General features: G+C 29.7%; 4 protein-coding genes across 5 annotated transcripts in view; 2 read left to right on the forward strand and 2 right to left on the reverse strand.

Annotated features, from left to right (window-relative positions):
• Window positions 1-17136, forward strand: part of LOC125824494 (preprotein translocase subunit SCY1, chloroplastic) — a 390387-nt gene that overhangs the window by 110219 nt on the left and 263032 nt on the right. The window lies entirely within an intron of this gene.
• Window positions 1-17136, forward strand: part of LOC125824507 (xylose isomerase) — a 470700-nt gene that overhangs the window by 43701 nt on the left and 409863 nt on the right. The gene's annotated exons all lie outside the window — the stretch shown is intronic.
• On the reverse strand, window positions 723-8323 carry LOC125824484 (probable receptor-like serine/threonine-protein kinase At5g57670). The gene is made up of 10 exons (XM_049503867.1): window positions 8179-8323; window positions 7453-7646; window positions 6710-6828; window positions 6306-6433; window positions 5456-5839; window positions 4498-4752; window positions 3822-3979; window positions 2220-2435; window positions 1030-1179; window positions 723-932 (listed from the first exon to the last, which is right to left on the reverse strand). Exons 1-10 carry the CDS (start codon window positions 8321-8323, stop codon window positions 786-788), a joined length of 1896 nt encoding a protein of 631 aa, XP_049359824.1. The 3' UTR covers window positions 723-785.
• Window positions 11680-15200, reverse strand: LOC125824517 (PTI1-like tyrosine-protein kinase At3g15890). Its single transcript, XM_049503910.1, has 4 exons — window positions 15029-15200; window positions 14379-14529; window positions 13161-13423; window positions 11680-12392 (listed from the first exon to the last, which is right to left on the reverse strand). Exons 1-4 carry the CDS (start codon window positions 15073-15075, stop codon window positions 11693-11695), a joined length of 1161 nt encoding a protein of 386 aa, XP_049359867.1. The 5' UTR covers window positions 15076-15200; the 3' UTR covers window positions 11680-11692.

Raw genomic sequence — 17136 nt, forward strand, 5'->3', positions numbered from 1 at the left:
TTGTTGCTGTAATCATAGTGTATCAGGTAATTTACATGCATCGTGACTATTTTTCGGGGTGCCTACTATCTCTTACTAGTATAGGTACCAAGTAACTTTGTTCACCTAGAATTGAATAGATGAGAAGAAATCATCTCATGTTATATACATAATGTTATTTTTTCCCACATGAGATTGTGCATTTTTTTGGGGTGGGTAGGGGGTGCGGGGAACAGTCGGCTTGGCTATCGATGAAAAATCTAAAAGGTGTTTGCCGAAGTTTATAAGTTAAGTCAAATTAACTTATAAATATATTTTTTAGCTTATTTACTTAAATATCTTTAAAGGAAATACTAGTATTTAGCAGTAAATTGCTTATCAAACACATCAAATGTCTTTTATCAATTTAAGTACCTTATTAGAGTACTTTGATTACAAATATTCTCTACTCTTATGTTTTGATCTATTACACATGGCAAATTTGCAATTGGGTACTAACCAAAAACCTATATATATATATATATATATGCTATTCAAATCATAATACACTACCACCAAAAAATATGGTGCGGTGGATGAGATTGCGCCTCCCATAAATCAGAGGTCTTGAGTTTGAATCTTGAATATAAAGATAGGGAGTGCTTCTCCTCCGAATGAGGCTCTACGTGACGTAAATTCAAAATACTCAAGCTCTAATATAGTAACAGATACCGAGTGAAAAAAAGCCATAATACACTAAACAATAAGTGGAAAATCTATGGAAAAAATGAGGAAAAATAATTCAACATTATGATGAAAACTAAAGATTAGAAAAGGTCTTCTAAAATTAAATCAGAAGGAAGATCATATCCAAAAACCATTGAGTAATCATTAACTTCATCACTTGTAAATTTTGGTATTCTCCAACTTTTTGCTGCCTCAGAATCATCCCCATATCTCAACAATTCTAACACCTAAAAAATTAAGAAAAAAATTATAACCGATCATAATTTGTTTGAGACTGAGACATTATACTATATAACTAATCACGATATAAATATAGTATTTTACCTCAGTCGTTGACGGGCGCCATACTGAAGATTGTCTTACACAATATGAAGCTGTAAGAACCATTTTATGCAATTCGTCCATATTAAATTCACCCTCCAACTTTGGATCTGCTAATTCAATTAATTTTCCACCTTCCATCAAGGGTGTCGCCTTAAAAATAGAGAGTAACATTTTAGCAGTTAATTAAAAAAATTTATCGAATAAATTATATACATAACAAATACAAGTTTATAAATATCTTATCATCCTTCATATTTATTTATTTTTGAAAAAAATATCAGAATATATTTCTTGAAAAATTATAATTTTTAGATTTTTTTTGCCTCCATTAGATCACATGTTATTGTCATATTCAACTTAGTAAGAAAAAATAAATAAAAAGACAAGGCAATGGGATTTTTTTGAGAGCAATTATTATTGTTATTAAATCTATGGACCAATATCCAAAATATTGTTGTCTTTTTCATTAGATTTTTTTTTTCAAGAAATTCCAAATAAAGTAAAAATCAACAACAAACTATTTTTTCCGTTTTAATTTAGAGAACATATTTGACTAAGCACAAAGTGTAAATATTTAATAAAGAAAGTACTTTTCCGTTTCAATTCATATGCGTACTTTCTTTTAGTCTGTTAAAAAAAAACGCTAGCACATACTTTCTTCTTTAAAAATAATTTTACTTTAAACTTCTCTTATTATCCTTAATAGTATGATTGATTTATAGCCATACAAATATATATTAATCGTTTTAAACTATAAATTTTAGAAGTCATGTTTCTTTCTTTCTTAAACTGATACTACAAAAAAAAAGAAGTTGCAAGTATCTACAAACTTTGTTGCTTATTCGACGCTAGTTTGCTTGTAGCTAACCAAATTTTGTAATTATCCATCACTCAATACAATAAGTATTGTTTAACTACAAAATTTATCCGATACTAGTTTCTATTTAATTAGTAGTGCACATGTCCCTAAAACTCCTCCACACAAATTGTGACAGGAGAAGAAATACCTTTGAAACTTGTGGACATAAATATACCATAACATCTTTGTAAGTGTAAATTTTTTTAAAACTTATAATCTTAGTATGTGACTATAGAAGCTTTTTGCTAATACTAAAAATAAGGTTTAAATTAAATATTCTTTTTGAAATGAACTAAAAAAAATAGCGTTAAAAGGAATAAATAAAACTTACCCATAAAAGTAGATTTTGTCTTGATGAGTCCACAGGCCTTCTACCAGTAATAATTTCAAGAAGAAGAACTCCAAATGCAAAAATATCGGTTTTTTCATCCACAATTCCATGCATGAAATATTCTGGTGCTAAATATCCAAATGTGCCCTCAATTGGAATTACAGCATGGTGTGTCCATTTATTTGGTAGCCATTTTGCTAGCCCAAAATCTGATATCTTCTCAAAAAAAAAAAAAAAAGATGAAAAATGATATATAAAAAAGAAGAAACGTTTCATTCATCTTTCTTTTTTTTTGGTTTCCCACCCCCGAATGACCCTTGCAGTGCGCCATCCAAATTTAGTCGGGGCTCCAATGTGGGCTCCGGACATCGGGTGAGAAACCAAAATAAAATAAAATCATCTTTCAATCTCTTCTATGTTGGTAGAAAAGTAGAAATTATAGAGGCTAACCAGTTTTTGAAAAAATAATAATCAGTATTTGAAAATTCGTTAAGTAATAATCAATTTTGATATAGAAATAAATATCATGATATTGTTATGTATGTTAAAATCTATGACACGTATGACCATAGATTTTTAACTTGAAAAAATGTGAAACTCTTTGATAGTCTATTTTAAGAAAATATAAGAGAAAAAAAGAGAGTAGAAAAGTAACGATTGCAGGAGCTAGCCATCTTTCGGATTAGTTTTTAGAAAATAGCCAATGTCTGAAAATTTGTTGAAAAATAATCATTTTGAATGTAGAAACATCATGATAATTATTGTAGAATTCGAACTTAAACAAGTGAAAAATTCAGGACATATTCATGACTTTTTTTAAGGGAAAATTGTATGAAATAACAAACTATTAATTCAAATTAAACGCTATAGCCATAGTTTTTTTTATTTGTAATTCGCAGCAAACATTCCATGTTTTTTGCCATCCATTTGTATACCGAAATATACAAATGCAGGACCCATTTGTATACCGAAATATACAAATGCAGGATCCATTTGAATACCGAAATATACAAATGCAGGATCCATTTATATACCGAAATATACAAATACAGGACCCATTTGTATACCGAAATATACAAATAGATCAAATATACAAATGTAGGACCCAATTGTATACCGAAATATACAAATAGACCCAAATACATATTTTTAATGTATATGTATACCGAAATATACAGATTAATAGCCATAGCAATCATAAAGTTTGCTATGAAGCGCAATTATACAAACTATAGCTATAACATACAAATAGGATTTTTATGTTTGCTAAACCTAAAATTTACTCTTTTTTTTAATCCTTGACACTTACATTAATTTCAAACTTACGAAAAATGAAACTTAATGAAAACGTCTTTGTATATTTTATCTAAGATATTGTGATAGAATTTCACCTTTTTAAATTTGAAATTCATGAGACTAGGACAGTATTATGGTCTCATGAATTCCAAACGTATCTATTTCTCAATGACTTTCGAATATTTGGTTATTTTTCAAATCAAGTTCGAAAATGGCTATTTTTTGAATTTTACCCGATAGAAGAGTTAGTAAATATACAGAAAGCCCGTTAAAAATTGCAAAAAAAACGTGCTTTATGAGTTGTACCTGAGGCTCATAGTCTGGTCCTAGTAGAACATTTGATGCTTTGATATCACGATGTATTATACGATGTTTACAACATTTGTGAAGATAATGTAAACCTCTAGCAATTCCAAGGGCAATTTTATATCTCATTGGCCATTCAAGTGATTTGTTTGATTTTCCTACAAAGAAGCCAAAAAAAAAAGTCAAAAATTGATGGTCATTGGTTCGAGAACGTAAAATGTTCCAAATCCCTTATATAATATATGTAAAAAATTATACAATGTTGTCAATTTTTACCTTGCAGAGGTGAAATAACGATTTATTAAACGCCATTATTCGAAAAGTATTATAAGTTTTAAAAGTTGAACACTTGAATCCATCTGGTTAAAATTACGAATTCACCCCCTAACAAGATCATGGTGTGCATACAAAAAACCATCTATATATATATATATATAAAATGCTCGTAGCTAGCTAACAAATTGTTCTTCGATGATCTATCGTTAATTTGTCCAATCAAATTTTAATACTGGATATGATTCACTAGCTGGTAGACATAGCAAATAAGCCAACAATAGTAATATAATGGAACATGCATTATTCAACTTGATTAACGATGAATTAATTTTATTGTTTAACTACAAAATCGATATAACTAGTATGAAATGAAAAGAGTAAATTAGGTTAAAAGGCATACCGTGTAATGCTGAAGAGAGAGTGCCATTGGGATAGAATTTGAAGATGAGATAGAATCCATTTTCAATGCAATAACCAACTAAACTTGCTGTATTTGGATGATTAACATGGCTAATTACACCTAATTCCATTAGAAATTCTTTTTCTTTGTTCATATTATTGCTGTCTTTTGCTAATCTTTTTACTGCAATTCTTCTTCCATCTTCAAGATCTCCTCTATATACATCTGAGTATCCTCCTTGTCCCACTAAATTCTCTACAAAAAGAAGAAATAAATCAATGACATTTCACAAAATTGAAATTTTATACCATTAATTAATTAAATTCATGATTTAATTAAGGGGTTTATTTTCCTTTCCCAAATAATAATTACATCTCAGTCCCAAACATAATAATTACGTCTAGTCCCAAACATTATATATATCCTTACTATTTTATTTAGGTTCAACACATAAGGGTTGCGGTATACGATGCTTTGCAACATGGCCTTAATAAGGGTGATCTTGAACTTTTACCTAATCTCCCGCCGCATATACAAAAATAACTTATGCACATAGTGCAACTACAACTAATTATGCCCGATAGGCAACATAGATCATATTTTAAATTAATTTTGTTAACCGGAGTCGAAAGTTCAAGACTAATACCCTTCATTGTGTACTATTTTAAAGAAAAAATTCCCTTAATTTAAAAAGCCAAACTTAGCCCATTGGACTAAGGGGGACATAATTCAAAGAGTAGCCTTAAAAGGCCATTTGGTCAAATATATGTATATAATTCATGTATAACATATGTATCATTGTGCATAAATAATATAATATATATATATATATATATATATATATATATATATCGATTAGAAAAATTTAACAGTAAATCTGTCGAGCTTTTTATGTGAAGATCCTTTCTGAAAGAGGTAAAAGACATACTAATATATATTACACATGAAGAACACAAACCTGGATGGAAATAATTTGTAGAACTTGCAATCTCCTCATAGCTAAAACACTTCAATGGAGACATTGGTTTATTTTCCTCATTTTGAAATCTTGAACTCTTCTTCCTTGAGCTCGAATCAAAAGGTGAACGTAAAAAAGACGAAATTCGCCTCAATGGAGACATTGGTTTCTTGAAATGATCTTGTTGATATTTGAAATCCTTAGTCACTAATGATGATGATAATATTGAAGATTTAGTGATGGAATTTTCACCAAAACTTGAACTATTTTCTTCTCCTTCACAACCATTTAGTACAGTTCTTGGTGAATTCCTTGTAATAAGTTGTTTTTCTGAAGAAGGGGAATTATTTTCTTTAAGCCATCTTGTACTAGGTTGATGATTTTCTGCATACAAGTTGTATTTTTGACGTTAATTTCACGTATGATTATTGAAATTTATTAACAGTAAAATCACGAGTTGTTTAAAGTCACGTACTCACGTTAAAATAAGAAAAGTTTATACACTATATAGAGGTAAAGTCATGGCACAACTATTTTTTGTCGCATTAAAATAACTGAATTGTATCAATTGTAATAGAATGGTAACGGAACTTTATCCACTATAACGATAGAAGTGATTTTACTGTAATAGTGGGTAAAGTCTATGACTTGTTATGATTGATAAAAGTTGGCTTTTTTGATGTGGAAAAAAAGTGTGCGCTAGTGACTTAATTGTTATAGTAGGTAAAATTTAGTTACTTTGACGCGATAAAATATATAGTTCTGTGACTTTATTATTATCGTGACGAGTAAAGTTCAGTGACAATACGTAAAATCATCTTAATTTTTGTGTGATAGGAAATTGAATTACCTTGGATTCGAATGGAATTGGATTGAATGTTATGTGGTGGTGGTTGCCCTGATTTTCTAGCTACCACAACTAGTGAACAATTATCTGGAACTCTTTCACAACAATACTTTGCAATTGTGAATGGATATCTGAAAAATATATAAAAAAATAAAAATAAATAACAATAAGTGTCTTTTAAGAATACAAAATACTAATAATGTGCAAATTTTCGATGAATATTTCTATCAGAACATAATCGAAAATGTGAAGCTGTCAAAACAATTTTCGACGAGCACAATTATGACAAATCTCATAAAAAGGTCATCGAAAAGTCATGTGTTTCTAATAATGACATGCAAACGAAAAAAGATTATTTGTTTTTGGTAGTGTATCAAAGTTAATTTCTTAGAGTAAATTAAAGTTACCTGCAAGTCTTATTCTTTTTGCCACCAATGAGAAGATAATCAGCTGGAATACTTTTAGCCTCTTTAATTAAACCTCTCCCTGGATTAGAACTAAAACCAACTCTTGCCTCTAAACCTACCTGAAATTTTTTCAATAAATTAAATTAATAGAAATGACAAGACATTTTATAATATTAATTGGAGTAAGATAATTAGACTTCTCGGATTTGAGTTTAGACTATAGAAAAAATCTTGATAGGTAGCATTTGACTTTATGTGACGAGAATATGCGGTCTAAAATAGGTACTAGACACAAAATGTGAAGCAAAATTGGATAAAGGTGAGTTTAGGTGGACAACATGGAAGATAAAGGTCAATATAGGGAATTTTTACAATGATCAACCCTAATGAAGTCTGGGATTGAAATGTAATTATTATTGTAATCGAAACGAAGGAGCATAATTTCTTAAAACTTATAAAGCAAAAAAATTCTTGAAAAATACAAGTGTTATACCTGTTTATACAACAACAACAATATATCAAATTCAGTGTAAATGCACAAGTGGGGTACATGGTATAGAGAAGGTAGAGTATACGAAATTTTACAAGTGGGGTCTAGAGAAGGTAGACTTTATGGAGTTCTTGCCTCTACCTTTGAAAAGGTAGATAAACTATTTTGAAAGATGTTCGACTAAACAAACATCGAAAAAGAGGCAATAGCAACAAATAGAAACAACAACAAGATAATAAGATTGAGAAGCTACCTGTTTATATTGACATGTTTTTGTAAATTCTCCCATCATAGAAATAACAAATGCTTTTGCCTTTCGGATTTGTGTTTGATTTTTTGATATAGATTGCCATTTCTTGCTTTCTTCTTTCCTTTGATCACCAAATCTCTTGCTTTTCTCTTCTTCTTTCCTTTGATCACCAAATCTCTTGCTTTTCTCTGTTGCCACTGTTTCATCAATGACCAAAAAATGAAAAAAAAATATAAAAAAATCAATACATTATATACAAATTCTAGGATTAAAAAAAGCTACATTTTTTTTGGAAAATCATTAAAAAAAAAAAAACTTGTTTTGCTAACTTTGAAGAACGGCTGCTTCTATGTTGCATATGAGAATGTTGAAAATATTCCACAAAGAGATGTATAAAAATCAAGATCCCTCCTATTTTAATTTATTTTGTCTTTCTTTATCTTCTTTTTGATTGGTTTAAGAATAAAAACATTTTAATAGAAGTCACACGTGTCATTCTCCAAGGGTCATTGTCACACTTAAGGGGGAAACAAATAAGAAAATATCACAAAATAAAATTTGTGGTTGTAATTGAAAGAAAAATAAACATACTAACAATGTGTAGTTCTATAATTGTATACTTAGGATTAGCTAAATCTCTAATTTCCCAAGTGAGACATATCACACAATACAAAAAAAAATAACAAATTAAAATTGTGGCTATAATTGAAAGGAAAATATTAAACTTACCAACAATGTGTTGTGCTATAATGGTATCATTTGGATTGGCTAAAACTCTAATTGCCCAAGAAATAAGTTCTTTACTTTCTTCAACATCCAAAGAAATTCCCACAAGAATTTTTGATGGTTTATTAGTATTACTTGAAAAATCCATTTTTTGCCCCAAAAATGTTTTTTGTTTTGTTTATCACTTCTTCACTATCTTTTTTGTTGACGAACACATAGAATTGTAGAAAACTTGTGTAAGAGATATTTAAATGATTAGTGGTATTTATTAGGACTTGTGGTTGGAGTGGGAGGGGGAGGGGGTGTATAGCGTGACCACCTTAGCTCATTCAATTATTCTTTCATAAGAAGCATAGGGAAAAAAAGTATAATGTAACTTTTGGATTTAGCAAAGGTAAAGGAGTTTTTGGCATTTGATTTCTCTTGTTGCATAAGTTTTGTACATATTGTTTGGTAGGTAAAGTTGTGTTCCACTCAAATGAGTCATTCTTTTTACTCTTATTTGCCTTGCCCTCATGGAAAGGGAACATTCTTGGGTGGTGGTGGAGACTCTACTTAAAAAGTCATAAAAATATGCACATTTCCGATGAAAAGTTCACTGTGAATATTCCTGATGACGAGTCAATTTTTGTTAGAATTAAAATAACGATCAATCTTTTAGTCGATAATGACTAGTGAAAGATTATGATTCAACGATCAAGCACGATAATAATGATACATCTCATCTATTATATTGAATAAAAATTAATTTTTATACATTGATAATATTTAAAAACTTTTATAATAATCGAATCACCTAAAAATAATATAGATGGTGATGATTTAGAATATAATGACCTCATATAAATTGATTGGTGAATCAGTGAATATCAGAAGAAGGAAAAAAAAAATGCAAATGAGGAAACATAAGTCTTTTTGTGGCTACTAATTAAATAAGAGAATGGCCCAAAGATAAGGTATAATTGGCTGCAAAGAAAATAATAATATATCAGCTTATCATTATTACTTGTCCACATTGCCAAACTAATAAACTATCCCTACATCCTTGGAATTAAAAAAAGAAGAAGATTATTTCAAAGTCTGACATGTGCCTCTTGGGTGTCATAATAGTGTATTTTATTTATGTCGACGTCTGTTTTTGAAGTTTCGATTAATTTGAATTCGAAACTTCAAAGAAGAAGCACTTTTTAACTTTGAAACCTCTAATTAAAGATGTCATTGTTATGCACAATCCTAACTGGTGGGATCATTATAGTGTTGCCTTTACTTCATTTGACGTTTGATATTCATCACTTTATTATCTTAATTAATTAAGAATTCACATAATATTTATAAAGCCCGAACATGAAATACTTGATTAAAGATAAAAAAAAAATCTATTCATCTCACAATAAATAATAATCCTCTAAGGTTGGGTCATCATAGTGTCATGCAAACTAAAGTACAATTTGAGACCTAACACCACTTTAGTAAATAATTATATGTTGTAACAACAACATTATCATTCCTCACCAAGAGAAAATAAAAAAATTAACACACAAATAACTAGAAAACAATGATGATGATGATTATGTAATTATATATATGGCAGTTTGAAACATGCAGCTAACTGTACAATCATTAACATTTTCCCAATTATTATGATATGGTATGGAAGAGACTTTACTTCAAATCAATATTCACTTTACTATGAAATTTATTATGTAAATTACTAGAAATTATGAATTCAAAAGGAGATCTATAATAAAATTCTTTAACAAGTGTAAACAAATAGACTAATCCATACATTCATATATATCATTAGAATATGTGTTTCTCCAATGACATATATATGCTTTCATAAAAAATCTCAATTTTTTTCAATGAAAAGCTATCGTAAAAAAAATTATGATAAACATATTTTCAACATATTCCATCAGAAATTTCATCGAAAAATTGTGTATTTCTAATATTAGAGAAAAAATGAAACTATTACACAACAAATTCTTCATACACAAAAAGTATTTAGATATCGTATCATTCTGAAGTCGAGCTATTTTTTTAATTCATATCGGGATGAGTGGGGGTGGGGTGGAGAAGGAAGGAATTATAACTAACCTCATGAAATTAGGCAAATGAACAAGTCTTTCACTAAAATTCATTTCCAAATGATTTGATTTAAGTAGGCTGAGTTCTTAATTATCAAAACTAAAAAACGTGCAGTAATAAAAACAAAGGAAATAAATTGAAGATTCTATGATAAAAATTATCTTGAGGGAAAGAATTTAGGGTGTCAAGTTCATTGAATTATCTAATAATAATAATATTAACAACAACAATAATGATATTATTATTATTATTATTATTATTTTATTTATTTTATTATTATAATAATATAATAATAATAATAATAATAATAATAATAATAAATAAATAAAATGTACCAAAATCACCTCATGGTCTTTTAGCATAAAATTAAACATTTAACTTGTAAGAGACTAAGAGTGCAATACTCTATTTCTTTTTTAGTTTTCCCATGTGATGTTCGTTATCCGTTTTGGGCACAATTAATTCAGATTCGTTCAGTAAAGTTCAACTTTGAGGGATAGTCCATCGAGGCGATTTTCGAGCATGAATTTTAGATCTTTGATTAATGAATCGTGCGGATAGCTATCTTTTAGCTATGTTCATCCCTTTTTAGTTTCTAAAAGCAATAAAATTATGAAGTTTATTACTCATATAATTAATAGTTTCTTGATATTGGATTTTTAAATTAGGCACAAACATGAAGAATTTAATTACACAAAGACTAAAAGTAGCATCTGTCTCATTGCTACCTTCAGCTAATGCTTTCTTATTTAGATACATTGAACTATAATAAAGTTAGTTACAAATTGATTTTTACTTTACAATGAAATATTAATAAAAATGGACTTATCTTATTGAGTCTATTAATTTTGGTACGCGTGTTACGTAAGGCCCATCAAAGTAGAAATGCTTTATGTTATGATTTTTTTTCATTACAAGGATTCGAACTCAAGCCTGTTGATTAAGGTCGATCCAATGTAATGCACTATAATTCTTTGTGGTGATTTATATTTTTAACATTGAACTTTTTATGATAGCTTTGGACTCAGAATCATGTATTTATTAAAAATTTATGTTTTTTCTCACATACATATCTATATTCAAGATTATTGGTTCGATTGAACACACTCTTTTTGTTTTTGTTCTTTCTTAAATAGATGGCATTTTCATTAATAAGGATTGTAGCGGGATAGTCGATAGATAGAACAAAATGGAATAAATTTAGGATACATTATGTTGTAGTAACATTCTTAGAGTTCCATTCTCTAACATAAAATAAAAGAATACATAAAAACATAACAAAGAAACACCATATAAAAAACCCTCAAAAGTTCAATTCCTTGACATTGTGCATTGCAATGTCATAACAAATTTAAACCAAAACATTGTATACTAAAATTTCTTGTTCGATAACGATACTGTTAAAGTCAACTTGCGTACACCTCAAACATTATTTCTCTCCAAAACGATTGTAAGGATCTTGCATCTTTTTCATTTCCATAGCACCAAATACACCATAAACACTACTTTCATTCCCTTGATCACTACTACTTTCATTATCTTCTTGATCACTAGTTTGATCCAAAGCCAATAAATCATCTCCATACTTAACACTTTGAATCCTCAAATTCTCATGATTTGCCTTCACAACATTATTCACTTCTTGCCCTTTCAAAATACACACAACTTCTTTCATCGTTGGACGTTTATCAGGTTCACTCTGAACACACAATGCAGCTACACGAATCGATTGTTTCAATTGAATTTCGTCAAAATTCCCCTTTAACTTAGGATCAACAAGATCCTTAAATTTTTCTTTAGCTATCATTGGTTCCATCCACTCTGTTATTGTCCTTTTAACACCATTTGGAAGTTTTTCAATTGGTTTTCTACCAGTAATTAGTTCAAGTAGAAGAATTCCAAAACTATAGACATCACAACTTTCAGAGACTTTACCCCACATAGCATATTCTGGTGCTAAATAACCCAATGTCCCTTTGACACGTGTCGTCATGTGGCTAACACCTTCTGGGATTAATTTTGCAAAGCCAAAATCAGCAACAAGTGGCTCAAAATTTGAGTCAAGTAGCACATTGCTAGCTTTGATGTCTCTGTGAATTATATGGGGTGAAACCTCATGATGCAAATACCTATATATATAGCAAAAAAACATACATATGTGAGTACATGTTATGATTATTTTGAATCAGACTTTAGGTTTTATACACCGATGATGATGTTAAGAAGATTTGCATAGTTGAATCACTTATAAGGTAATGATAACAAATAAAATTCTATGGAAAATGTTACTCCCTCCATCCCAATTATATGGCGGTATTTGCTAGTATGGAGTTTTAGAGAAAAAAAACAGAATTTTGAAATAGTGGTCTAAAATTAAACAAGTCGTAAACACTTGTTTGTCTATAAGTCATCCTATTAAAGATAAAATGAAAAAATATAAGACTTTACACCATCAATGCAAACTACTTTTACATCATCAGGTCACCCAAATGATACATGTAAATCTCCTTGCAAAATGAGATTCGCATTTCTTAAAAATAAGTCAAGTTACCTTACTGCAACATGTAAATGTTAACTGATAGTATAAACTTATTTACAAAAATGGTGTATATAACATAAAATATTTCTAAATAATAAAGTATATATGATATATATATTTTTGGGATAAACTGAACAAAAAATATGTCATATAAATTAGGAGGGAGAGAATAACTATAAGAAAAGTAAAACACGAAGTATTGACGGAATTCGTTGCTAATATGTCACTAAATAGCCCACGACTAACAATAGTTTTTGACATTTATTTGTTACTCGATGTTTAACAACAGAAGTTGTTTGTCGCTAATTCCGTTTTAAAGTGATATAAAGTATTGAAAGAAGTAAGTAAAGAAACTTACAAGAGGCCTTCAGCAGAGCCAATAGCAATTTTCATTCTTTTTTTCCAATCCAATTGAACTTCTCTTGATAAATGACCATGTAAATGTGAGAGTAAACTCAAATTTGGCATGTAATCATACACAATAAGTCTTTGTTCATTTCCAGCACAATAACCTCTTAGGCCTAACAAATTCTTGTGCCTAACTCTTCCAAGAACTTCAACTTCCACAGCAAATTCCATTTCTGCTTTTGAATTCATTGACTTTAGTTTCTTTACTGCAATCTGCAATTTCAAAATTTTAGTCTAATTTAATTTAACCTCTCGTAGAAATGCAAGGTAAAATCGTGTACAATAGAAATAATATATGGTTCGATCCGTCGCCAGATCTATCACATAACAAGAATTTAGTGCACCCAATTGCCTTTTGATATAAAAGGCAGTCTGGTGCACGAAGCATTCACGTTCATGTATTGGACTCTAACAACCGTGACATGTGACATATATGTTACACCGAGACAACTTTTATCATTGTTCTATGGGCTTCCTATCATTATGATTCTTAGATACAAATGGGAAATGATTTATCTTTAGAAAAAAAATTGTTGATATTTTAAATTCTTTTTAGTATTAACAACTAAGAGCCCGTTTGGATAGGCCGAAAAAAAGTAGCTTTTAAGTCAGAAAAATAAAAATTAAATGATTTTTAAGTCAAAAATAAAAAAGTAGGGACTCCTACTTTTGATTTTTAACCATTTTAAGTCATTTTAAACTTATTTTAAGTTATTTTTAACTTTATCAAACACTTTCAAAAGCTAAAAATGACTAAAAAGTTGTCTGACCAACTTTTAAGTCAATCCAAACAGGCTCTAAGTTGACTAATCTAGATTCGCGTTCCATTGGACTCATTGAAGGGATAATTAGCGCGATATTTTTGAAATTACTTTTCTATTTTGTATCTTCTACCATTCCAAAATGATAATAGTGAAGGTATTTTATTTAATTCTTGAGAGAAAAAATAGGACTATCAAATTTAACTAAGAAGCACCACGTCTATGATAAGATCGCTCCATTCTTAATCAGAAATTTCAGGTTCAAGCATTATAAATAGAAAAAAATCATGGTATGAAGTGTTTCATCCTTGATGGACCTTACGCAATGTAAATCCAGATTAATGAATCGAAACCTCAGAATAAATAGCGAGCATCGAGTGAAAAACTAAAAATCTTAATTTAATTACCTGAAGACCATCAGAGGTTTTACCCCAATAGACACTTCCAAATCCACCTTCTCCAAGCTTGTAATTTTCACTGAAACCATTTGTTGCTGTATATAACTCCTTGTATGTGAATATTCTCCAAGAATTTTCACCAACCAGTTCATTGTTCTGCCTACAAAAATCCCAATTAATTCACATTAATTAACTTATGTATAATTTTTCTAGTTGGCATAAATCTTCAAAACATACAAAAAGAAAAAACTATATCACTACTAAAAAATGGGAATTGCTAACGGATATTTTGTTGAAAATCTTTTCTAAGTACTGCTAAATTGGGTAACATCTACATCCTGCCTATAATCAAACCCACAAGGATGCTAGGTGGCCTGGGTTGAAATCATGATCGAACATGACACTTATTTGATAGGCTTAATTATGAAATAAAGTTACATTCTTTCTATGAGCTATACCTTTTTGCGATAAATGTTTGATCCTAGTTTCAGTGACACTAAGGAAATCCTTCATAGAACGGCACATAGTAGTCTTCGCTCAAATTATGTATATGTAAAAAAATACAAAAAAAAATATATAGACATGATTTATTGTATTTAAAATTTAAAATCTTGAATACGATCCTTAAAAATAAAAAAGTTTTTTGTTAGTGCACATACCCTTCATCAACTTTTTCATCACCACAGCAACTGAAAGATGATCCCATTAGCTTCTAATTCACATAAATTAAACTAAGTTCAATTGAGAAATTTTAATTTGGTGGACTCCTTTTTAAACCCGAAAAAAATGACAATTTAAAAATTTGTCATTTGGATAGGCCAACACTACTGCCGTCCTCTGCCGGCTTAATTTATGAAAAATAATATATATATATGTCAAATATTTAAAAGTTTAATTAGAAAGCCCATAAAAAATTGACTTTTTCAAAATCATGAACTTTTAAATTATTATTTTTTTCAGTATGAATGTGGATTTTATGGTGCCATTTCGTTGCAACTTTTTTATTTTTTGAAAATTGAGTGTGGAAAATAGTAGGTACGGAGTCAATATAATTTTATTAGGAAATCTAAAATATAAAAATGTAAATATAAAGAGAAGATGAAGGGATTCAATATCTATTATGTAGCTATATAAACAAATAACTTAAATCTCATATTTGTAATGTAATTTTTTCGCGAATTAAAATCCCTTGTGTCCCTAGCCCCGCCCATGATTATGATGTGAATTACTGCCGTTAAAATGCTGGTAATTGATGTAAATTTTTTCGAAAGACTAACAATAATATTACTTTTTAAAAAAAAAAAAAAAAAGTTAGGAGGAAAATCTAGTAAACTCAAGCCACAAATTTGTTTTCATTTTTTTTCCATTTGGCTTAATGAAAATGGTCAAAAAGCTCCATCTTAAGTCTTAACTATTTGGTGTTGCCAAGTGGATCTTAATTTTAGTCTTACAAGCAAATAATATTTGACTAATCACAAATTTGTAGTACTATGAGGTTTCAATAGAAAATTAAAGAAGTAATTAAAATATGCAGTTGAAACTCTTCTTTCTTAAAATAAAATAAAAATAAATTAGTCGATTACCCCAAAAAATATTATTTGTCTGTATATGCAAGAGCTTTAGTGCCTATTTTGAAATGGTTTATAGAGAAGTACGTACGGGTATATTAAATTTGTCTCTATGATTTATAGATCATATATATATATTCGAGTCATAGAAGCAATCGTTAATGATTAAATTAAGATAGATTGTTTGCATTACACCTTTTAAGATGAAATGATGCTTTATACACCCGACTACTATACTTTCCTAACAATGTTTAATTAGTTCATCACATTGAAAATGAATACTACAAAAAACTTCCCTAATGGATTGTGCCTCCCTATTTTCTAGCACACCTCGTCTTCACCTCCATCCACCCACGTAGCCTCGATCCCTGTTGGGGTTATTTGCCCTGATTTCTTACCATAAATAGGTTTTCTTTTTAGGAAAAAGTTTTACTATTTTGAGTAGTCCTTTTCTTATAGGAAAGGTTTTAGGACTTTATAAATATAGGCATGTTCCTTCTAACTTAATTAGCATTCACAATGTAGTCCTGGGGTTTTGAGAGTTGCGGTTATGGAGAAGAATTTTGTGTACCTCCTTGTATTCCGAGTGAATTGGTTGAGGTTGTTTCTCTCTATATTTTGTACTCTCATATTTATAGTGGATTGCTCATCTCCTTTGTGGACGTAGGTCGATTGACCGAACCACGTTAAATCTGTCTCTTTTGGTGTGCTTCTCGTTTGTCTTCTTACTCGTGGTCTTTTGAGATTTGCTTTGTTAGCTTCCGCATTACACCTGCTTTTTCCCAACAAAGTGGTATCAGAGCCATGGTTCAATGATGGAACCATGTTAGAGATGGGTGTTTATCTTGGCGGGTGTAGTTTTAGTCGCAACCTTTTTGACAGTAATGAAGATTTTGTTGGAGAAACTGCTTCAGAGAGGTTATCTGTGTCGAGATGTAGATTTGATGGAGGAGATTATGGAGAAGAGATGCAAGATCCTAAAGATTATGTGAAGAGGGTGGACAAATTTATTTTGTTAGAAATTCAGGCCAAGGGGGTGATTTGTTGGGGTTATTTGCCCTGATTTCTTACCATAAATAGGTTTTCCTTTTAGGAAAAAGTTTTAATATTTTGAGTAGTCCTTTTCTTGTAGGAAAGGTTTTAGGACTCTATAAATATAGGCATGTTCCTTCTCTTAATCAGCATTCACAATGTAGTCC

Source organism: Solanum verrucosum, unplaced genomic scaffold (assembly GCF_900185275.1).
Source record: "Solanum verrucosum unplaced genomic scaffold, falcon-dt-bn FXZP01000022.1, whole genome shotgun sequence".
In the NCBI taxonomy this organism is placed as follows: domain Eukaryota; kingdom Viridiplantae; phylum Streptophyta; class Magnoliopsida; order Solanales; family Solanaceae; genus Solanum; species Solanum verrucosum.